This window comes from Oncorhynchus clarkii, unplaced genomic scaffold, assembly GCF_045791955.1.
Source record: "Oncorhynchus clarkii lewisi isolate Uvic-CL-2024 unplaced genomic scaffold, UVic_Ocla_1.0 unplaced_contig_9946_pilon_pilon, whole genome shotgun sequence".
Taxonomy (NCBI): Eukaryota; Metazoa; Chordata; class Actinopteri; order Salmoniformes; family Salmonidae; genus Oncorhynchus; species Oncorhynchus clarkii.
The window spans coordinates 23,007-46,139 of NW_027258417.1; the positions used below are offsets into that span (position 1 = coordinate 23,007).

The window sequence follows — 23,133 nt, forward strand, 5'->3', positions numbered from 1 at the left end:
GTCTGTTACTGATGCACCGTGTCTGTGGTTACCTGTGTGTTAGTCCCCCTCACTGTTTCTATGGTTACCTGTGTGTTACTGATGCACCGTGTCTGTGGTTACCTGTGTGTTAGCGATGCACCTGTCTGTGGTTACCTGTGTGTTAGCGATGCACCGTGTCTGTGGTTACCTGTGTGTTAGCGATGCACCGTGTCTGTGGTTACCTGTGTGTTAGCGATGCACCGTGTCTGTGGTTACCTGTGTGTTAGTCCCCCTCACCGTTTCTATGGTTACCTGTGTGTTAGTGATGCACCGTGTCTGTGGTTACCTGTGTGTTAGTGATGCACCGTGTCTGTGGTTACCTGTGTGTTAGTGATGCACCGTGTCTTTGGTTACCTGTGTGTTAGCGATGCACCGTGTCTGTGGTTACCTGTGTGTTAGCAATGCACCGTGTCTGTGGTCACCTGTGTGTTAGGTAACCATAGAAACGATGAGGCGGACTAACACACAGGTAACCACAGACACGGTGCATTGCTAACACAGGTAACCATAGAAACGGTGAGGCGGACTAACACACAGGTAACCATAGAAACGGAGAGGCGGACAGTATGTTAGTCTCCCTGGTTTTTAATGTGATATTAAAACTAAGGAACTGGTGAGAGAAACGTTTTAGATTAATATTGTATGGCTGTGGGATAATGTGACGCAGGTCTTCTGCATTATAACCTGCATCCCTTGGCACCCTATTCCTTATATAGTGCACTACTTTAAGACCGTGTCACGAGTCTATCCTTGTGGCATTGCATGTTAGGAGACCCATGATCCGCTCGTGAGATCTTAATAGCATATAAAAAAAAAAATCACAAGTGTAACAGTTGTTAAAGTACTATGTGAATTTCACCAGGTTCATATATCAATATGTTGTGTTGATTTGTTATGCATGCCTGCATCCTGGGAGAAGGGGAGTGTGTACTTACGTTTTGCCCGGCGTGCTCGTGCTCAAATCATTTTGATGCACTGAGAGAGGTAGGCACGCCTTTTCTGTCTTCAGAAAAGTTTGATTCTTTTAAGTACAAAGTCATACACACAATGTTTTGTTCATGAATAATGTATATTTAGAGGTTACTCATAAGTGGATGGTATTGTTAAGATGCACTTGTAATTGTACTTTTTAGGATGATATCAATATTCTGAATTCAACATGTGGTTAATAGCTAGCTAAGGTATTAGCAGGCTATTGTATGAGTGAACGATGGCTAGCTCCTCGAATGATCCCAGTCCCTCCTATTGTGCATCTGTTGTAGAAAGAGGCGACGATTCTCAGAACAGATGTGCTCTACAAATGTTTTATTTCCTTTTGGATGCAGAGTCAGTTCTGCTTGATTAAAACTACCTGATCTCCAAAGTGCACGTTCATAGTCTATCAACCCCACACAACGCAGAGTTACAGCGGTGCAGTATAGCACCGGCTACACAAGCACATCTCATTTGAATCTACAAGCCTCAAGGCTTACGTATAGATTGGAGGCTTCTTTAAAAATCAAGAGAGAAATGACACGGCCTACAACATAGAATAGAAGTAGCTAAATGTTTATGATGTGCACACTAAGAGAAAGACAGACCAAAGAAAAACCATAGAAATCAGTTTATTTTTTAACATTGAGTGTGAAATGTCTACTTCTCCCCCTGCGGCTGGTCTGGCATACTCCTGATGATGTCAGAATCACCTGGTAATAGAAACACACTATTTAGCATACAAGATATACTTAAAAACCAACCAAGCTTTAGTTTGACAGTGTAAAAGTCACTTCATTAACTTCAGAAGAACTAAGTCATTGACACCAATGAAGCAACTGGCTAAAGACCAGTCAGTTCAGGTAAATGGTTAATTAGGTGTTTATCTAGTGACGTGCTGGGCACATCATCATAGAGCCACCAGGCGCAAAAATGTACAAACGGGCAAATTTGTGAGCATCGGTGAAACTTAAAAATATCTACACCTACCAATTCACAAAATTATTAACTCAAACATGCAATTTAGTAGTAGAGCGGTTCGTTTATTCTTCATTCATACATTTTTATAATTCTCTGCAAAGATGTTCATGTCATCTTTGAAAACAATGCTAAATGAATGAAAGAATAAACAGTATCAAATTGCTCACTGCTAAAGGATTGTCTGCAGACCATCCATCAACAGAATGGGCGTGGTAAACAGGACATGCAGTCTGATTGGACACTCACCGGGGTCGATGATAGCCAGTGTGCACACCCTGAAGTACTTTCCACAGGCCGTGCCCAGCTCGATGTTGTTCCCACTGTAGTGATGGACGCCAGTCTTGGCCAACATGGCATAGTACTCCACTTCAGACTTCCTGAGGAAGGACAAATACCTTTTAGCCAAGTATGACCGCAGGAAATGCAGGCAGCAAAATTCTGAACAAGCAATACAAGTTTATATACGTTACCATTCAATGAAACATCCCTTCTGCGTGTATGGGGGAAAGCAACACGAGGACAAGCTACACTAATGAAACATTATCCCTTCTGCGTGTATGGGGGAAAGCAACACGAGGACAAGCTACACTGCAATGAAACATTATCCCTTCAGTCTAATGCTGTAGTTGTCTAGGTTGTTTTCTCAAGGTGTCTGATTGCTGAACGACCAACTGCAGGTGCAGCAAGTAAAGTCAGCCCTCATTTGAATGTTCCTCCTGTTCTTACACACCTGCAAGCAGACCAATACAGGTGTGCCTTTGTAGGAGGAGTACATAAAAACAAAACAAAAATTAACCTACCCATAAGAACGCACAAGCAACGCCTAGGAACTATTCCTAGGATTACACCAGGGTTGGATAGGTTACTTTCTAAATTAATAATATAAGTTAACTCAGTGATGTAATCTGATTACTTTCAGTTACCGTCAACCATCAAACACATCTGTGTGTCATCATAGTGGTCTCTAATTGGTGGTCATCATTTGGTGTGTCATCATAGTGGTCTCTGATTGGTGGTAATCTGGTGTGTCATTATAGTGGTCTGTGATTGGTGGTAATCTAGTGTGTGTCATAGTGGTCTGTGATTGGTGGTCATCTGGTGTGTCATTATAGTGGTCTGTGATTGGTGGTCATCTGGTGTTTCATTATAGTGGTCTGTGATTGGTGGTCATCTGGTGTGTCGTCATAGTGGTCTCTGATTGGTGGTCATCATTTGGCGTGTCATCAGTGACATGGAAAAAGTGAAGGGGTCTGAATACTTTATGAATGCACAATTTAACGAAAATATCCTACTGGGCAGACGCCAATTCCACATTGGTTCAACTTAACTTGATGGAAACAACGCCGGCTTTCTGAATTTAAAAGTAATCCAAGAGGTTATATACACTGAACAAAAATAAGCGCAACATGCAACAATTTTTACAATGTTACTGAATTACAATTCAAAAGGAAAATCAGTCAAGCGAAATAAATTCATTAGGCCTTCAGCTATGGATTTCACATGACTGGGAAAACAGATACGCATCTGTTGGTCACAGGTGACGAGCTGAAAACCAGAATCTGGTGTGACCACCATCTGCCTCGTACACGTCGATCCAAACGTCAATGGGTGACATGTCTGGTGAGTATGCAGGCCATGGAAGAACTGACATTTTCAGCTTCCAGGAATCGTGTACAGATCCTTGTGACATGGTGCTGTGCATTATCAAGCTTGAAACACAAGGTGATGGTGGCGACAATGGGCCTCAGGATTTCGTCATGTATCTCTGTGCATTCAAATTGCCATCGATAAAATGCAATTCTGTTCGGTGTCCATTGCTTATGCCGGCCCATACCATAACCCCACCATGGGACACTGTTCACAACATTGACATCAGCAAACCGCTCGCCCACAACGCCATACACGTGGTCTGCGGAGGCCTGTTGGATGTACTGCCAAATTCTCTAAAACATTGGAGGTGGCCTATGGTAGAGAAAGGAACATTCAATTCTCTGGCAACAGCTCTGGTGGACATTCCAGCAATCAGCATTCCAATTGCAAGCTACCTCAACTTGAGACATCTGTGGCATTGAGTGCACATTTGAGTGGCCTTTTATTGTCCCCAGCACAAGGTGCACCTTTGTAATGATCATGCTGTTTAATCAGCTTCCTGGTATGCCACACCTGTCAGGTGGATAGATTATCTTGGCAAAGGAGAAATGCTCACTAACAGTGACGTAGACAAATTTGTACACATTTTTAGAGAAATAATATTTTTGTGGATATGGAACATTTCTGGGATCTTTTATTTCATCTCATGAAACCAAAACTGTACATGTTGCTGGTAACATACATTCGTTTTTTGTAATCAGATTACAGGAATCCCATTAAGGAAGAAGTCCACCATGCCTAGTCCAATAAAGGACTGAAGGAGCCTAACATTACTCCTTATAGGAGGGACCTTACCTGTTCTGTTTAAAGGGACAATTGGCTCTGGAAGCCAAAACAGCCAAATACTCCATCCAAACGTGAATCAATTCTCAACAGCGATACGGTTATATAAACTTTAGCTCACCATGTTAGGTGTGAAAGGGGTATTTATTAGTGATAATGTCCTTAACTTTAGCTAATACTAAATAAATGTAGGCCTTAGTTACCTGAGGGCAGGTGTGTTGTTGGCCAGGATGACCAGCTTGGCTTTTCCCTGGCGGATCATCTTCTGGGACTGCTTGTATCCCAGAACGTATTTACCGCTCTTCATCACCAGCTGGAGACGGGAGTTGATGGACTCCAGGGACTTTTTCTGCCATCAAAGTAACAATTATGTTTTGTGAGAAACATTGATGAACTATGAACGTAGCTCATATGCATTGAGCCAAACATGATATATGGTATTCTAATTGGGATACATAAGATTTGAGTACATATAACTAGGGCTGGCACAATTACCATACCACCATGTAACCAACGGTTATAGATGAAGACCGTCATTGTAATACAATAATATCGTGACCATTTAAAAAATATACATTTGTTTTTCTTCAAATTAACTGTTGAGTCTTTGTGGTAACATGGACGGTTGCTGAAACTAGCAAACAAGTCTCCGGGTTGCCTAGACAATGCTCCCCACAATGCAGCAGCACAGAGAAATAGAGTAAATAGAACAGGCTTGGAACCTCTATTTACCAGGTTCCAAGCCTGTTCTATTCATTCTATTTACCAGTCATATTACCAGGGTTAGAGGTTCTATTCATTCTATTTACCAGGGTTAGAGGTTCCAAGCCTGTTCTATTCATTCTGTTTACCAGGGTTAGAGGTTCCAAGCCTGTTCTATTCATTCTATTTACCAGTCATATTACCAGGGTTAGAGGTTCTATTCATTCTATTTACCAGGGTTAGAGGTTCCAAGCCTATTCTATTTACCAGGGTTAGCGGTTCCAAGCCTGTTCTATTCCTTCTATTTACCAGGGTTAGAGGTTCCAAGCCTGTTCTATTCATTCTATTTACCAGGGTTAGAGGTTCCAAGCCTGTTCTATTCACCAGTCATATTACCAGGGTTACAGTGGCCAATGACTGGTAACCTCATGTGTACACTCGCAATGGCCGCCTGGTATTGTGATGCAATCATTTTAAATGGTAATGTAGAAAGTTCATTCAAATGATGATAACTGATGTGGCTCATGCAACGGAATGTATTTTTTTGTAATAGTTGAGTTGAATAAAATCACAGCACATAGATGGGTACACTTCCTGCTTGCCCCTACGGGTCCACTCGCAATGGCCACCAGTTCACCCATTATATCATCAGTGTTAACATGAACAATATCGACTTGTCTGTAAAAACGCGTAACCTGCACCGGTACGCAGATGATACTGTTGTTCCATTGCTCCCGCGGTTGACCACGCTCAACATGAACTACGGTCTGCCTTCTTTTGTATTACAGAAAATCGCTGACCTTAAATTAGTATTGACTGCAGGTAAAACTAACTAGATGGGGTCTTGATAGAGTGCATACAACTGATGATTTAAGCTTATGGTGTTCATATTGCTCATGTGCCGGTTTACAAATATCTGGGCATCAGGATAGATGAAAGGCTAGCAGTCCTTTAAAAAGCATATTGACGAGTTAAGAAGCTGAGAATAAATATGGGATTCTATAGAAATAGGTGCTGCCTCTAGTTAAATAGTAGAAGGCAGATTATGAAGGTCGACATGACCATCGGTCCTAGACTATGGCGACATGTATATGAACGCAGCTGTCACTTCATTAAAGCCGTTAGATGCTGTTTAACATAGCACACTGCACATTGTTATGGGGGACAATTTTAGTATTCATCACAGCATTCACTACCAGAAAGTTAATACATTGCTGTGTCTCCATTTATAAAGTCATTTTACATAAAGTCCCACTGTATCTAACATCTTTACTAAACTTGAGACGTTGAGTCACCACAGCCGGTCTTAGACAACCGCAAACTCCGGAAATTCCTTTCGTCTCTACGGACTAAACTAATTGGCCTGAATTTCTTGCACCTTATTTGTGTAACAATCTTCTAAAATGTTCTTACATTTTGATGTTTTGTTGCTTCTTGGGTAATTCAGAAAGTCGATTGAGGACCTTATTACCGATGAATGGGGTGGGGGGTTAGTGGCCAATTACTGCCATCCTAAAGTCCATGACAGTCACAACCCTATCTAGTTAATTGATCAGATATAATAGTTCAGATGACAGTGCTGTTAGGATTTCTTCATTAGCCAACCATAAGGTCAAAATGCCCCTAGTACAACCATTCAACTTGCTGTCTGGCTAACGCTATATTAGCCTGTTAGCTGGCAAGCCGGTGATGGTTAATATAACATCTGGATTCTGTCAATTGTTAACAACTAAAGCTAGACATCTTCAGGAACTACAACATTGTATGTTTGGCCAAGTTCCAAACAGATATGTATGGGCGACATTGACAGTTTCTAAAAACGTGTAAACACATGTGTTGCACTAAGCCCAGACAGCGCCATGATTCCTCCTGAAGTACATGAGACCACACATGCGTTCACTACAGCTCGACTCACCGTCTTCTTGGCGGCCACCATAGCTGCGATTTACTCCGTTATGGCCAACCTGAAACAAAAAATATGAGATTGGACAATTTCACGTTAGTAATCAACCGGGTGATGTACACAAACATTGCCTAAATATGTAAATGTTAAAGATTAAACAAAGAGGTGAACTTACAAGTCTGTTGCTCCAATATGGCCTCGGAAAGAAAGGAAGTCCCAGCGTGCTTTGCGGCAGGTTGGCGTGGTCCTGCGCTGATTCGCTGATCTCAGCGGATTGGTCAGTTAAAGCAGGGTGCTCCACTTGAGGTGATTTCTATATCAGATCATTCTTCAGCCCGACGACCTTATCACGAGAAAGCAAAGGCCAAAACACTACAGCTTTCATAATGGCAAGTGTGATTTTTACTAACCAGAGGACAAACACAAAACGGACCTACATTTAGAGGCTGTTTTTATGCATTGAATCATCCACACATACACAACCCCGGAGCCCCACGGGGTGACGCTGTTGTCTCTATTCTGTATAATAACTTTAGGATTTGAACAAAATATTTGATGTTATGGAACTTGATAAAGTATTATTTTTCCAAACACCGAAACATTCAGAAGTCAAATATTTCTATAAAATGTCACACATTTACTTTACTATATGCATCCTAATTGGTTGAATAAACAGCCCATCCATTCATATTTTCCACCCTTTAACAATAAATAATACACCACATAAGAACTGACGTTCTTCACATTCCTATGAGAATAATGTAAATAACATAAATACAAAGTACCAAGCAAAAAGGCAGTAACTCCTCGGAGCGTGAAACTGAGAAAAATGGCTTTTATTTACCTTGGGTTCATAGTAACTTTATACAGTTACTGCTAACATGACCCCTATTTTCTCCAAAACACAATACAATAGAGGCAGGATACTTGTCCACATTATTAAGCATGTATTTAACTTAGCAAAAATTACATGAACACATTTTCGACCAAATTTGCAATTACTGCTTTTTTGCTTGGTAGGGCAGGATGGCTTTCCAGCTATAGTGACGTGACCAATTATAAGAGTGCAATGCTCACGCACGCTAGACAACGTTCCTTCTCTGATCGCATGCACTGAATAATGTAGGTGTCTGTTCTCTGCTGGGTACTGAAACACACCGCAAGCAGGCTGTAGCCCAGTATCGACACTATGCAGGCATCACACTGGTGGTAACCTGCTGCTGCCACAACAAGCCGTTGCCCGGTGTATTTAAAACGAGGCATGCGCAAATATGCAATTGTGGAGACCAGTGAAATGACTATATAGCACGGTTCCCCAGCTGGCGTCCCGCTGCTGACTCTAGTTGATGATCCCTGCTGTATAGCCTTCAGTCCTGCTGATTTGAATAGTATCAAGCCCGCGATCAGAGCAACAGACGGCTCTTTGGGGATCTCATTTTCATCCACTTCAGTCCTCTATGTGAGACAAGCAGGATGGGCTGTTCCACGAGTACCCAGACAACAGCGCAGGACACCACCAGACAGCCCAGCTCTAAACCAGAGGAAAGCAATGGAACCAGCACTACAGGTAAGTTCAAATACTAGAATGTCATTATATTATTGATACAACATCCTTGTATTGTTGACACATTATTTTGATGACATAAAAATGTGTCACACAATTTTGTCGCAATTTTTGTTGTTATTTTATACAGTGCCTCCTTGACTTGTTCCACATTTTGTTGTGTTACATTCTGAATTTAAAACGGATTCAATTGAGATTTTGTGTCACTGGCCTACACACAATACCCAATAATGTCAAAGTGGCATTATGTTTTTAGAGTTTCAACCCCTTTGTTATGGCAAGCCTAAATAAGATCTGGAGTAAACACTTGCTTCACATAATACAAGTCACATAATACGTTGTATGGACTCACTCTGAGTGCAGTAGTAGTGTTTAGTATGATTTTATGAAAACTACCTAATGTCTGTACCCAACACATATAAATGATCTGTAAGGTCCCTCAGTCGAGCAGTGATTAAAAAATACCTGTTAAATAAACAGACATTGAATATCCCTTTCAGCATGATGAAGTTATTCATTACACTTTGGATGGTGTATCAATACACCCAGTCACTACAAAGATACAGGCGTCCTTCCTAACTCAGTTGCTGGAGAGGAAGGAAACTGCTCTGGGATTTTACAATGGGGCCAATGGTGACTTTAAAACAGTTACAGAGTTTAACGGCTGTGACAGGAGAAAACTGAGGATCAAATCAAATTGTATTGTTCACATACACATGGTTAGCAGATGTTAATGCGAGTGTAGCGAAATGCTTGTGCTTCTAGTTCCGAAAGTGCAGCGATAATTAACAAGTAATCTAACAATTCCACAACAACTACCTAATACATACACATCTAAGTAAAGGAATGGAATAAGAATATATACATATAAATATATGGATGAGCAAATACAAAGCAGGGTGTGCAAGATGCAATAGATGGTATAAAATACAGTTCATACATATGAGATGAGTAATGCAAGATACAGTTGAAGTTGGAAGTTTCTATACACTTAGGTTGGAGTCATTAAAACTATTTTTTTAACCACTCCACAAATTTATTGTTCACAAACTATAGTTTTGGTAAGTCGGTTAGGACATCTACTTTGTGCATGACACAAGTCATTTTTTTCAACAATTGTTTAAAGACAGATTATTTCACTTATAATTTACTATATCACAATTCCAGTGGGTCAGAAGTTTACATACACTAAGTTGACTATGCCTTTAAACAGCTTGGAAAATTCCAGAAAATAATGTAATTGCTTTAGAAGCTTCTGATAGGCTAATTGACATAATTTGAGTCAATTGGAGGTGTACCTGTGGATGTATTTCAAGGCCTACCTTCAAACTCAGTGCCAATCGCTTGCCATCATGGGAAAATCGAAAGAAATCAGCCAAGACCTCAGAACAAAAATTGTAGACCTCCACAAGTCTGGTTTATCCTTGGAAGCAATTTCCAAACGCCTGAAGATACCACGGTCATCTGTACAAACAATAGTACGCAAGTATAAACACCATGGGACCACGCAGCCATCATACCGCTCAGGAAAGAGACGTGTTCTGTCTCCTAGAGATGAACGTACTTTGGTGCGAAAGGTGCAAATCAATCCCAGAACAACAGCAAAGGACCTTGTGAAGATGCTAGAGGAAGCAGGTACAAAAGTATCTATAGCCACAGTAAAACAAGTCCTATATCGACATAATCTGATAAGCCGCTCAGCAAGGAAGAAGCCACTGCTCCAAAACCACCATAAAAAAGCCAGACTGTGGTTTGCAACTGCACATGGGGATAGAGATTGTACTTTTGGAGAAATGTCCTCTGGTCTGATGAAACAGTAATAGAACTGTTTGGCCATAATGACCATCATTATGTGTGGGGAAAAAGGGGGAGGCTTGCAAGCCGAAGAACACCATCCCAACCGTAAAGCACTGGGGTGGCAGCATCATGTTGTGGGGTGCTTTGCTGCAGGAGGGACTGGTGCACTTCACAAAATAGATGGAATCATGGGGAGGAAAAGTGGATATATTGAAGAAACATCTCAAGACATCAGAAGTTAAAGCTTAGTCGCAAATGGGTCTTCCGAATGGACAATGACCCCAAGCATACTTCCAAAGTTGTGGCAAATGGCTTAAGGACAACAAAGTCAAGTTATTGGAGTGGCCATCACAAAGCCCTGACCTCAATCCTATAGACAATATGTGGGCAGAACTGAAAAAGCGTGTGCGGGCAAGGAGGCCTACAAACCTGACTCAGTTACACCAGCTCTGTCAGGAGGAATGGGCCAAAATTCACCCAACTTATTGTGGGAAGCTTGTGGAAGGCTATCCGAAACGTTTGACCCATGTTAAACAATTTAAAGGCAATGCTAACAAATACAATCAATTAGTATGTAAACTTATGACCCACTGGGAATGTGATGAAAGAAATCAAATCTGAAATGAATCATTCTCGCTACTATTATTCTGACATTTCACATTCTTACAATAAAGTGGCGATCCTAACTGACCTAAGCCAAGGAATATTTACTAGGATTAAATGTCAGGATTTGTGAAAAACTGTTTAAATGTACTTGGCTAAGGTGTATGTAAACTTCCGACTTCAACTGTATGTAAACATTATTAAAGTGGCATTGTTTAAAGTGACTAGTGATCCATTTATTAAAATGGCCAATGATTTCAAGTCTGTATGTAGACAGCAGCGTTTCTGTGTTAGTGACGACTATTTAACCGTTTGATGGCCTTCAGATAGAAGCTGTTATTCAGTCTCGCTGTCCCAGCTTTGATGCACCTTTATTGACCTCGCCTTCTAGATGATAGCAGGGATGAACAGGCAGTGGCTCGGGTGGTTGTTGTTCTTGATGATCTTTTTGGCCTTCCTGTGACATCGGGTGCTGTAAATGTTCTAGAGGACAAGTACTGTGCCCCCGGTGTTGTGTTGTGCAGACCGCACCACCCTCTGGAGAGCCCTGCGGTTGTGGGCGGTGCAGTTGCCATACCAGGCAATGATACAGCCTGACAGGATACTCTCAATTGTGCATCTGTAAAAGTTCGTGAGCGTTTTAGATGACAAGACACATTTCTTCAGCCTCCTGAGGTTGAAGAGGCGCTGTTGTGCCTTCTTCTCCACTCTGTCTGCGTGGGTGGACCCTTTCAGTTTGTCCGTGATGTGTACGCCGAGGAACTTAAAACTTTCCACCTTCTCCACTGCTGTCCCGTCGATATGGATGGGGGGGGTGCTCCCTCTGCTGTTTCCTGAAGTTCACGATAATCTCCTTTCTTTTGTTGACGTTGAGTGGGGAGGTTGTTTTGCTGACACAACACTCCGAGTGCCCTCGCCTCCTCCTCCTCTTGACGTTGTTGGTAATCAAGCCCACTTGTGGGGCCCCAGTGTTGAGGATCATCGAAGTGGAGATGTTGTTTCCTACCTTCACCACCTGGGGGTGGCCCGTCAGGAAGTCCAGGACCCAATTGCACAGGGCAGGGTTGAGACCCAGGGCCTCTAGCTTAATGATGAGCTTGTGTGAGTGTACTATGGTGTTGAAGGCTGAGCTGTAGTCAAAGAACAGCATTCTTACATAGGTATTCCTCTTGTCCAGATGGGATAGGGCAGTGTGATTGCGATTTATCGTCTGTGGATCTATTGAGGCGGTATTGAAATTGAAGTGGGTCTAGGGTGACAGGTAAGGGGGAAGTGATATGATCCTTGACTAGTCTCTCAAAGCACTTCATGATGACAGAAGTGAGTGCTACTAGTCATTTAGCTCAGTTACCTTTGCCTTCTTAGGTACAGGAACAATGGTGGCCATCTTGAAGCATGTGGGGACAGCAGACTGGGATAGGGAGAGATTGAATATGTCCATAAACAGACCAGCCAGCTGGTTTGCTCAGGCTCTGAAGACGCGGCTTGGGATGCCGTCTGGACCGGCAGCCTTGCGAGGGTTAACATGTTTAAATGTCTTACTGACGTGGCCACGAAGAAGGAGAGCTCACAGTTCTTGGAAGTGGGCCACGTCAGTGGAACTGTATTATCCTCAAAGTGGGCAAAGAAGGTGTTCAGTTTGTCTGGAAGCAAGACGTCGGTGTCCGTGACGTGGCTGGTTTTCTTTTTGTTGTCCGTGATTGTCTATAGACCCTTCCACATATGTCTCGTGTCTGTGCCTTTGAATTGCGACTCCACTTTGTCTCTATACTGACATTTCACTTGTTTGATTGCCTTGCGGAGGGAATAACTACACTGTTTGTATTCAGCCATAATCCCAGTCACCTTTCCATGGTTAAATGCAGTGGTTCGCACTTTCAGTTTTGCCCTGAATGCCGCCATCTATTCACGGTTTCTGGTTAGGGTAGGTTTTAATAGTCACAGTGGATACAACATCTCCTATACACTTCCTTATAAATTCACTCCTCGAGTCAGCGTATAGGTCGATGTTGTTCTCTGAGGCTGTCCGGAACATTTTCCAGTCCGTGTGATCAAAACAATCTTGAAGCGTGGCTTTCGATTGGTCAGACCAGCATTGAATAGTCCTTTACCATGGAAGTGATTGCACCACTCTACAAGGCAGCAATTGTGAGTGTACCCATGAGTTTACCAATTGCCTGAGTTAGAGGTTCCAAGCCCATTCTATTAATTGTTTTCTACAACGCCTTGCTTGTTTCAACAAGGAGCAACAAAGTTGAATCACTTTGTTGAGTCCATGTTATCGCAGAAACAGACTCAACCATACGAATGACCGCCCGTCCCATCTTCAGTCAGCTGTTCGTTCCCAAAATAGTTATGACGGTTATTTTATTTCCATGTACTTCTCAACACTGGTACATCCTGTTTGATTTTCTGCCTATAGGAAGGGAGGAGCAAAATGGAGTCGTGGTCAGATTTGCCAATAGGACGGCGGGGGAGGGCCTTGTATGCATCGTGTAAGTTAGAGTAGCAGTGATCCTAATTCAATTGATTGGACATGATATGGAAGGGCGTTGGTCAGGGAGATGACCAAGAATGCAATGGTCACTCTGACAGAGCTCCAGAGTTCCTCTGTGCAGATGGGAGAACCGTCCAAAAGGACAACCATCTCTGCAGCTCCACCAATCAGGCTTTTATGGTAGAGTGGCCAGACGTAAGCCACTCCTCAGTAAAATGCACGACAGCCCGAAGTGAGTTTGCCAAAAGGCACCTAAAGACTCTCAGACTATGAAAAACAAGATTATCACTGTTATCATTTCTCTGAATATCTATGATAGTAAATAGCTATTCTATTAATAAGATGTGTAATAGGATTTTCCAGGTGAAAAAAAATGAAAGCATTTGCAAATATCTGTTTTTATTACAATTTGTAACAGAGAGATTCTACATAGAAGCAGAGAAATGTCTAGCTGTCCTCTTGGAGACATGCCCTTAATATCCTAATCAGACAGCACCAAGTGTTCCGTAAACACCAGTCTGAGAGTCTTGCAGGATGTCTAAACCAAAAGGCAGTGACTTTGTCAGCTGCTACAGAATCACACAGTGTTCAACATAATGTCATCAATACAATACAACAGTTAATAATCAGCATGTCCTCAGTCCTTGTACATCCAGTCTGGTGTCAATCACTATCAACAGATATGAGAACAATCCATATCATTAAAATCTAATTTATTTATATAGCCCTTCTTACATCAGCTGATATATCAAAGTGCTGTACAGAAACCCAGCCTAAAACCCCAAACAGCAAGCAATGTAGGTGTAGAAGCACGGTGGCTAGGAAAAACTCCCTAGAAAGGCCAAAACCTAGGATAAAACCTAGAGAGGGACCAGCCAGTCCTCTTCTGGCTGCCGGGTGGAGATTATAACAGAACATGGCCAAGATGTTCAAATGTTCATAAATGACCAGCATGGTCAAATAACAGTAATCACAGTGAACAGGTCAGGGTTCCATAGCCGCAGGCAGAACAGTTTAAACTGGAGCTGCAGCACGGCCAGGTGGACTGGGGACAGCAAGGAGTCATCATGTCAGGTAGTCCTGAGGCATGGTCCTAGGGCGCAGGTCCTCCGAGAGAAAGAATGAAAGAGAGAAAGAGAGAATTAGAGAGAGCATACTTAAATTCACACAGGACACCGGATAAGACAGGAGAAATACTCCAGATATAACAAACTGACCCTAGCCCCCCGACACAAACTACTGCAGCATAAATACTGGAGGCTGAGACAGGAGAAGTACCCCAGATATAACAGACTGACCCTAGCCCCCCGACACAAACTACTGCAGCATAAATACTGGAGGCTGAGACAGGAGAAGTACCCCAGATATAACAGACTGACCCTAGCCCCCCGACACAAACTACTGCAGCATAAATACTGGAGGCTGGGACAGGAGAAGTACCCCAGATATAACAGACTGACCCTAGCCCCCCGACACAAACTACTGCAGCATAAATACTGGAGGCTGGGACAGGAGAAGTACCCCAGATATAACAGACTGACCCTAGCCCCCCGACACAAACTACTGCAGCATAAATACTGGAGGCTGAGACAGGAGAAGTACCCCAGATATAACAGACTGACCCTAGCCCCCAGACACATACTATTGCAGCTACTGCAGCTATAAATCTAGTGACCATCAACCCCAGAACATGTATTACAGACACTCCAAATACGCTAAACATTGTGTTGCTATAAACGTAATGTTCCCACTGCTGTAAATGATCCATATCCACTGTTTGGCATTCATAGAAATGTTCTAATCTCTTTCTCTGGGTCAGATGAACATGTGGCAGCAGGGACATTTCCTTAGTTTTGCATATGGCTCCTTTAACCTAACTCCTCTCAGGCAGAACAAGGACATTGTCAACTTGCACAAACTACAGAGTGAAAGAATAGTTTTGCTTTAGTTTTTGAGGTGCCACACAGAACACCTTGGGCTTGTTTCTGCTTTCATGCCAATGGAACTGTTTTGGTCCCACACCCTCCTGAATGGTTATTTTGTCTCCGTACATGGCATCGCTCTGAGTAAATGTCATCCCACTCAAACTGGCCTTTCTCTTCCCCACCATCTGCATTTTTTGATCTAAGGTTTGAGTATTGATTTCAAACCGAATCAAAGTTTATTTGTCACATGCAACAGGTAGACCTTACAGTGAAATGCTGAATACAACAGGTGTAGTAGACCTTACAGTGAAATGCTGAATACAACAGGTGTAGTAGACCTTACAGTGAAATGCTGAATACAACAGGTGTAGTAGACCTTACAGTGAAATGCTGAATACAACAGGTGTAGTGGACCTTACAGTGAAATGCTGAAGTGAAATGCTGAATACAACAGGTGTAGTAGACCTTACAGTGAAATGCTGAATACAACAGGTGTAGTAGACCTTACAGTGAAATGCTGAATACAACAGGTGTAGTAGACCTCACAGTGAAATGCTGAATACAACAGGTATAGTAGACCTTACAGTGAAATGCTGAATACAATAGGTGTAGTAGACCTTACAGTGAAATGCTGAATACAACAGGTGTAGTAGACCTTACAGTGAAATGCTGAATACAACAGGTGTAGTAGACCTTACAGTGAAATGCTGAATACAACAGGTGTAGTAGACCTTACAGTGAAATGCTGAATACAACAGGTGTAGTAGACCTTACAGTGAAATGCTGAATACAACAGGTGTAGTAGACCTTACAGTGAAATGCTGAATACAACAGGTGTAGTAGACCTTACAGTGAAATGCTGAATACAACAGGTATAGTAGACCTTACAGTGAAATGCTGAATACAACAGGTGTAGTAGACCTTACAGTGAAATGCTGAATACAACAGGTGTAGTAGACCTTACAGTGAAATGCTTCCTTACAGGCTCTAACCAACAGTGCAAAAAAGGTATAAGGTGAACAATAGGTAAGTAAAGAAATAAAAACAACAGTAAAAAGACAGGCTATATACAGTAGGGAGGCTATATACAGTACAGAGGCTATATACAGTAGAGAGGCTATATACAGTACAGAGGCTATATACAGTAGAGAGGCTATATACAGTAGAGAGGCTATATACAGTACAGAGGCTATATACAGTAGAGAGGCTATATACAGTAGAGAGGCTATATACAGTAGAGGCTATATACAGTAGAGAGGCTATGTACAGTAGAAGGGCTATATACAGTAGAGAGGCTATATACAGTAGAGAGGCTATATACAGTAGAGAGGCTATATACAGTACAAAGGCTATATACAGTACAGAGGCTATATACAGTAGAGAGGCTATATACAGTAGAGAGGCTATATACAGTAGGGAGGCTATATACAGTAGAGAGGCTATGTACAGTAGAGGGGCTATATACAGTAGAGGGGCTATATACAGTAGAGGCTATATACAGTAGAGAGGCTATATACAGTACAAAGGCTATATACAGTACAAAGGCTATATACAGTACAGAGGCTATATACAGTAGGGAGGCTATATACAGTAGGGAGGCTATATACAGTAGGGAGGCTATATACTGTAGGGAGGCTATATACTGTAGGGAGGCTATATACAGTAGGGAGGCTATATACAGTAGAGAGGCTATATACAGTAGAGGCTATATACAGTAGGGAGGCTATATACAGTAGAGAGGCTATATACAGTAGAGAGGCTATACACAGTAGGGAGGCTATATATACAGTAGAGAGGCTATAAACAGTAGCGAGGCTATAAAAGTAGCGAGGCTACATACAGACACTGGTTAGTCAGGTTGATTGACGTAGTATGTACATGTAGATATGGTTAAAGTGACTATGCATATATGATGAACAGAGAGTAGCAGTAGTGTAAAAGAGGGGGTTGGTTTCTGAGGGATGTTAGTGTGAAGTTGTGCATTCAATGCAAATGTTTGTTCATGAATGCAAATGGTTTGTAAAAGTTGTGTAGGTCTAGTATAAATGTAGATACTCCTGCAAGTAGAAGAATGTATTCTCAGCAAAAAAAGTAACGTCCCTTTTTCAGAACCCTTTCTTTCAAAGATAATTCGTAAAAATTCAAATAACTTCACTGATCTTCATTGTAAAGGGTTTAAACACTGTTTCCCGTGCTTGTTCAATGAACCATAAACAATTAATGAACATGCACCTGTGGAACGGTCATTAAGACACTAACAGCTTACAGACTGTAGGCAATTATGGTCACAGTTATGAAAACTTAGGACACTAAAGAGGCTTTTCTACTGACTCTGAAAAACACCAAAATAAAGATGCCCAGGGTCCCTGCTCATCTGCGTGAACGTGCCTTAGGCATGCTGCACAGAGGCATGAGGACTGCAGATGTGGCCAGGGCAATAAATTGCAATGTCCGTACTGTGAGACTCATAAAACAGCGCTACAGGGAGACAGGACGGACAGCTGATCGTCCTCGCAGTGGCAGACCACGTGTAACACCTGCACAGGATCGGTACATCCGAACACCACACCGGCGGGACAGGTATAGAATGGCAACAACAACTGCCCGAGTTACACCAGGAACGCACAATCCCTCCATCAGTGCTCAGACTGTCCGTAATAGGCTGAGAGAGGCTGGACTGAGGGCTTGTAGGCCTGTTGTAAGGCAGGTCCTCGCAAGACACCAGACAGGAATGTTAGTGTTCTGCCATGGCCAGCGAAGAGCCCGGATCGCAATCCCATTGAGCACGTCTGGGACCTGTTGGATCGGAGGGTGAGGGCTAGGGCCATTCCCCCCCAGAAATGTCTGGGAACTTGCAGGTGCCTTGGTGGAAGAGTGGGGTAACATCTCACAGCAAGAACTGGCAAATCTGTTGTTGTCCATGAGGAGGAGATGCACTGCAGTACTTAATGCAGCTGGTGGCCACACCAGATACCGACTGTTACTTTTGATTTTGACCCCCCCTTTGTTCAGGGACACATAATTCAATTTCTGTTAGTCACATGTCTGTGGAACTTGTTCAGTTTATGTCTCAGTTGTTGAATCTTGTTATGTTCATACAAATATTTACACATGTTAAGTTTGCTGAAAATAAACGCAGTTGACAGTGAGAGGATGTTTCTTTTTCTTTTTTTTCTCTTAGTTTAGATACTCCTGCTAGTAGTTTCATGTAGATACTCCTGCTAGTAGTTTCATGTAGATACTCCTGCTAGTAGTTTCATGTAGATACTCCTGCTAATTGATTCATGTAGATACTCCTGCTAGTAGATTCATGTAGATACTCCTGCTAATAGATTCATGTAGATACTCCTGCTAGTAGTTTCATGTAGATACTCCTGCTAATTGATTCATGTAGATACTCCTGCTAGTAGATTCATGTAGATACTCCTGCTAGTAGATTCATGTAGATACTCCTGCTAGTAGATTCATGTAGACCTCCAAAAGTCTGGTTCATCCTTGGAAGCAATTTCCAAACGACTGCTATGCCCGGTCTCATATCCCTTAGTCTTGGCCTCCAGGCTTCACATCCCTGTACACACATTCCTGTTCTAGGAACCATGGGCTGTGGTGGGTGAGGAAGTTAATCTGTGTTAGCGTGAGGTCTGTGTTTCATATGATCATTAACTGGGTATTTTTCGCCTTTCTTCCTGTGGTTAAAATGGTGTGTTAGACCAACTTGATTTAGACAGTGCTGATACTGCAGTTTGGATAATGCCCAACATACACATGCATGCCTCATCTTTCTCAGGGACATGTGAGACACAAACAACAACACAGTTACACATGGGATAAACAAACAAATAGTCAATTACATGGGATAAAAAAAACGTATAGTCAATTACACAATAGAAAAATCTATATACGGTGTGTGCAAATGTAGTAAGATTAGGGAGGTAAGGCAATAAATAGGCCGTGGAGGCAAAGTAATTACAATTTAGGATTAACACTGGAGTGATAGATGTGCAAGTAGAGATACTGGTGTGCAAATGAGCAAAAAAAATACAAAATAACCATATGGGGATGAGGTAGTTGGGTTGGCTATTTACAGATTGGCTGTGTACAGGTCCAGTGATCGGTAAGCTGCTCTGACAGCTGATGCTTATAGCTAGTGAGGGAGATATAAGTGATTTTCGCATTTCGTTCTAGTCATTGGCAGCAGAGAACTGGAAGGAAAGGTGGCCAAATAGGCGTTGACTTTGGGGATGACCAGTGAACTATACCTGATGGAGCGTGTGCTACGGGTGGGTGTTGCTATGGTGACCAGTGAGCTGAGATAAAGCGAGGCGAGGCTACAACTAGCGAAGACTTATAGATGACCTGGAGCCAGTGGGTTTGGCGATGAATATGTAGCGAGCGCCAGCAAACGAGAGCATACAGGTCGCAGTGTTGGGTAGTATATGGGGATTTGGTGACAAAACGGATGGCGCTGTGATAGACTACATCCAGTTTGCTGAGTAGAGTGTTGTAGGCTATTTTGTAAATGGCATCGGCAAAGTCAAGGATCGGTAGGATAGTCAGTTTTACGAGGGTATGTTTGGCAGCATGAGTGAAGGAGGCTTTGTTGTGAAATAGGAAGCCGATTCTAGATTTAATTTTGGATTGGAGATGCTTAATGTGAATCTGGAAGGAGAGTTTACAGTCTAACCAGACACCCAGGTATTTGTAGTTGTCCATATATTCTAAGTCAGAACTGCCCAGAGTAGTGATGCTAGACGGGCAGGCGGGTGCGGGCAGCAGACGGTTGATAAGCATGTATTTGGTTTTACTAGCATTTAAAAGCAGTTGGAGGCCACAGAAGGAGTGTTTTATGGCATTGATGCTCGTTTGGAGGTTAGTTAACACAGTGTCCAAAGAAGGGCCAGATGTATACAGAACGGTGTCATCTGCGTAGAGCTGGATCAGAGAATCACCAGCAGCAAGAGCGACATCATTGATATACAGATAAAATAGTCTGCCCGAGAATTTAACCCTGTGGCACCTGGACAACAGGCCCTCAGATTTGACACACTGAACTCTATCTGAGAAGTAGTTGGTGAACCAGGCAAGGCAGTCATTTGAGAAACCAAGGCTATTGAGTCTGCCGATAAGAATGCGGTGATTGACAGAGTCGAATGCCTTGGCCCGGTCAATGAATACGGCTGCACAGTACTGTCTTTCATCGATGGCGGTTATGATATTGTTTAGGACCTTGCGCGTGGCTGAGGTGCATCCATGACCAGCTCTGAAACCAGATTGCATAGTGGAGAAGGTATGGTGGGATTCAAAATGGTCGGTGATCTGTTTAACTTGGCTTTCGAAGATTTTAGAAAGGCAGGGCAGGATGGATAGACAGTTGAAGTCGGAAGTTTACATACACCTAGGCCAAATACATTTAAACTCAGTTCTTCACAATTCCTGACATTTAATCCTAGTAAAAATTCCCTGTTTTAGGCCAGTTAGGATCATCACTTTATTTTAAGAATGTGAAATGTCAGAATAATAGTAGAGAGAATGATTTATTTCAGCTTTTCTTTCTTTCATCACATTCCCAGTGGGTCATAAGTTTACATACACTCAATTAGTATTTGTTAGCATTGCCTTTAAAATGTTTAACTTGGATCAAACGTTTCAGGTAGCCTTCCACCAGCTTCCCACAATAAGTTGGGTGAATTTTGACCCATTCCTCCTGACAGAGCTGGTGTAACTGAGTCAGGTTTGTAGGCCTCCTTGCTCACACACACTTTTTCAGTTTTGCCCACAATTTTTCTATGAGATTGAGGTCAGGGCTTTGTGATGACCACTCCAATACCTTGACTTTGTTGTCCTTAAGCCATTTTGCCACAAATTTGGAAGTATGCTTGGGGTCATTGTCCATTTGGAAGACCCATTTGCGACCAAGCTTTAACTGATGTCTTGAGATGTTACTTCAATATATCCACCTAATGACGCCATCTATTTTGTGAAGTGCACCAGTCCCTCCTGCAGAAAAGCACCCCACAGCATGATGCTGCCACCCCCATACTTCACGGTTAGGATGGGGTTCTTCAGCTTGCAAGCATCCCCCTTTTCCTCCAAACATAACGATGGTCATTATGGCCAAACAGTCATATTTTTGTTTCATCAGACCAGAGGACATTTCTCCAGAAAGTACGATCTTTGTCCCCATGTGCAGTTGCAAACCATAGTCTGGCTTTTTTATGTCGGTTTTGAGGCAGTGGCTTCTTCCTTGCTGGGCGGCCTTTCAGGTTATGACGATATAGAACTCGTTTTGCTGTGGATATAGATACTTTGTACCTGTTTCCTCCAGCATCTTCACAGGGTCCTTTGCTGTTGTTCTGGGATTTTTTATTTAACCGTTATTTAACCAGGCTCATTGAGATTAAAATCTATTTTTCAAGAGCGCCCTGGCCAAGATAGGCAGCACCAAGTCATTACAAAAACATTACAGACAGACAACATGAAAAACTAAAAGTAATCTAGTAAAAACCATTGAATCCACAAGCGTATAAAACAGCAAATTAAAAACATTGACAGGTCAGGGAATCAGCCTCAAAATCCTTCATCAGTGATTTAAAAACATCAATCAGGACAAGTTCTTCCAGTTTAAAAGTATTTTGTAAGGTGTTCCAAGACGATGGTGCAGAAGACATAAAAGCCCTTTTACCAAATTCAGTTCGGACATTTGGAACAGTTAGCAGGATAAAGTCCAGCGAACGAAGAGAGTACCCACCACATTTATGAACAATAAAAATGCTCAAATAAAATGGTAGTAAACCCAAAATGGCTTTATTGATAAAAGTATAGCAGTGCCTGAGCCTACGAGTGATTAGAGAATGCCAGCCAACCCTGGTATATAAAGGGCAGTGGTGCGTAAGGGTTTTGCAGTTTAAAATACATCTCAATGCTCCATGGTAAAGGGTGTCAATTGATCTCAAACACTGAGCGGAAGCATTCATATATAAAATATCCCCATAGTCCTTCTGGCTTCAAAAGAAAAACAGGCCTTATTCCTAAATTAAAATCCCAATTTCAGCTCAAATTTTTTTGTAAATTGTTGAATATGCAATTTAAAAGAGAGGCCGTCATCAATTAAAATTCCAAGTTATTTATATGAGGTAACAGTCTCAATCTCCTTGCCCTGACAGGTAGTAATAGGTGAAAGGTTCAGAGGTCTATTTCTTGCATTAGAAAACACCATTAGTTTAGTTTTGTCAGTATTGAGGATAAGCTTCAATTGACACAAGGTATGTTGAACAGTATAAAAAGCAGTTTGCAAGTTCTGGAAAGCTTTTGTAAGAGACGAGGCACAACAGTAAATAACAGTATCAGCATAAAAATGAATTGTGATACAGTGAATTATAAGTGAAATAATCTGTCTGTAAACAATTATTGTAAAAATTACTTGTGTCATGCAAAGTAGATGTCCTAACTGGCCAAAAATATGGTTGAAAAACACATTTTAATGACTCCAACCTAAGTGTATGTGAATGTCCGACTTCAGCTGTAGGTCTATAATAGTTTGGGTCTAGATTGTCTCGCCATTTGAAGAGGGGGATGACCATGGCAGCTTTCCAATCTTTGGAGATCTCAGACGATACGAAGAGAGGTTAAACATCTTGGCCATGTTCTGTTATAATCTCCACCCGGCACAGCCAGAAGAGGACTGGCCATCCCACATATGCTCTCTCTAATTCTCTCTTTCTTTCTCTCTCTCGGA

At 42.1% G+C, this 23,133-nt stretch overlaps 2 protein-coding genes across 2 annotated transcripts in view; one reads left to right on the forward strand and one right to left on the reverse strand.

Annotated features, from left to right (window-relative positions):
- Positions 1–1,311: 1,311 nt before the first annotated feature.
- LOC139396903 (large ribosomal subunit protein eL30) lies at positions 1,312–7,222 on the reverse strand. Its single transcript, XM_071143832.1, has 5 exons — positions 7,188–7,222; positions 7,025–7,073; positions 4,611–4,756; positions 2,221–2,351; positions 1,312–1,706 (listed from the first exon to the last, which is right to left on the reverse strand). The coding sequence occupies exons 2-5, from the start codon at positions 7,043–7,045 to the stop codon at positions 1,654–1,656; spliced, it is 351 nt and encodes a 116-aa protein (XP_070999933.1). The 5' UTR covers positions 7,046–7,073; positions 7,188–7,222; the 3' UTR covers positions 1,312–1,653.
- Positions 7,223–8,288: 1,066 nt separating this feature from the next.
- Positions 8,289–23,133, forward strand: part of LOC139396902 (uncharacterized) — a 28,518-nt gene continuing 13,673 nt past the window's right edge. The window contains exon 1 of the mRNA XM_071143831.1: positions 8,289–8,579. Within this exon, the coding sequence (XP_070999932.1) occupies positions 8,486–8,579 (94 nt within the window). The 5' untranslated portion in view covers positions 8,289–8,485. The remainder of the gene's footprint in view (positions 8,580–23,133) is intronic.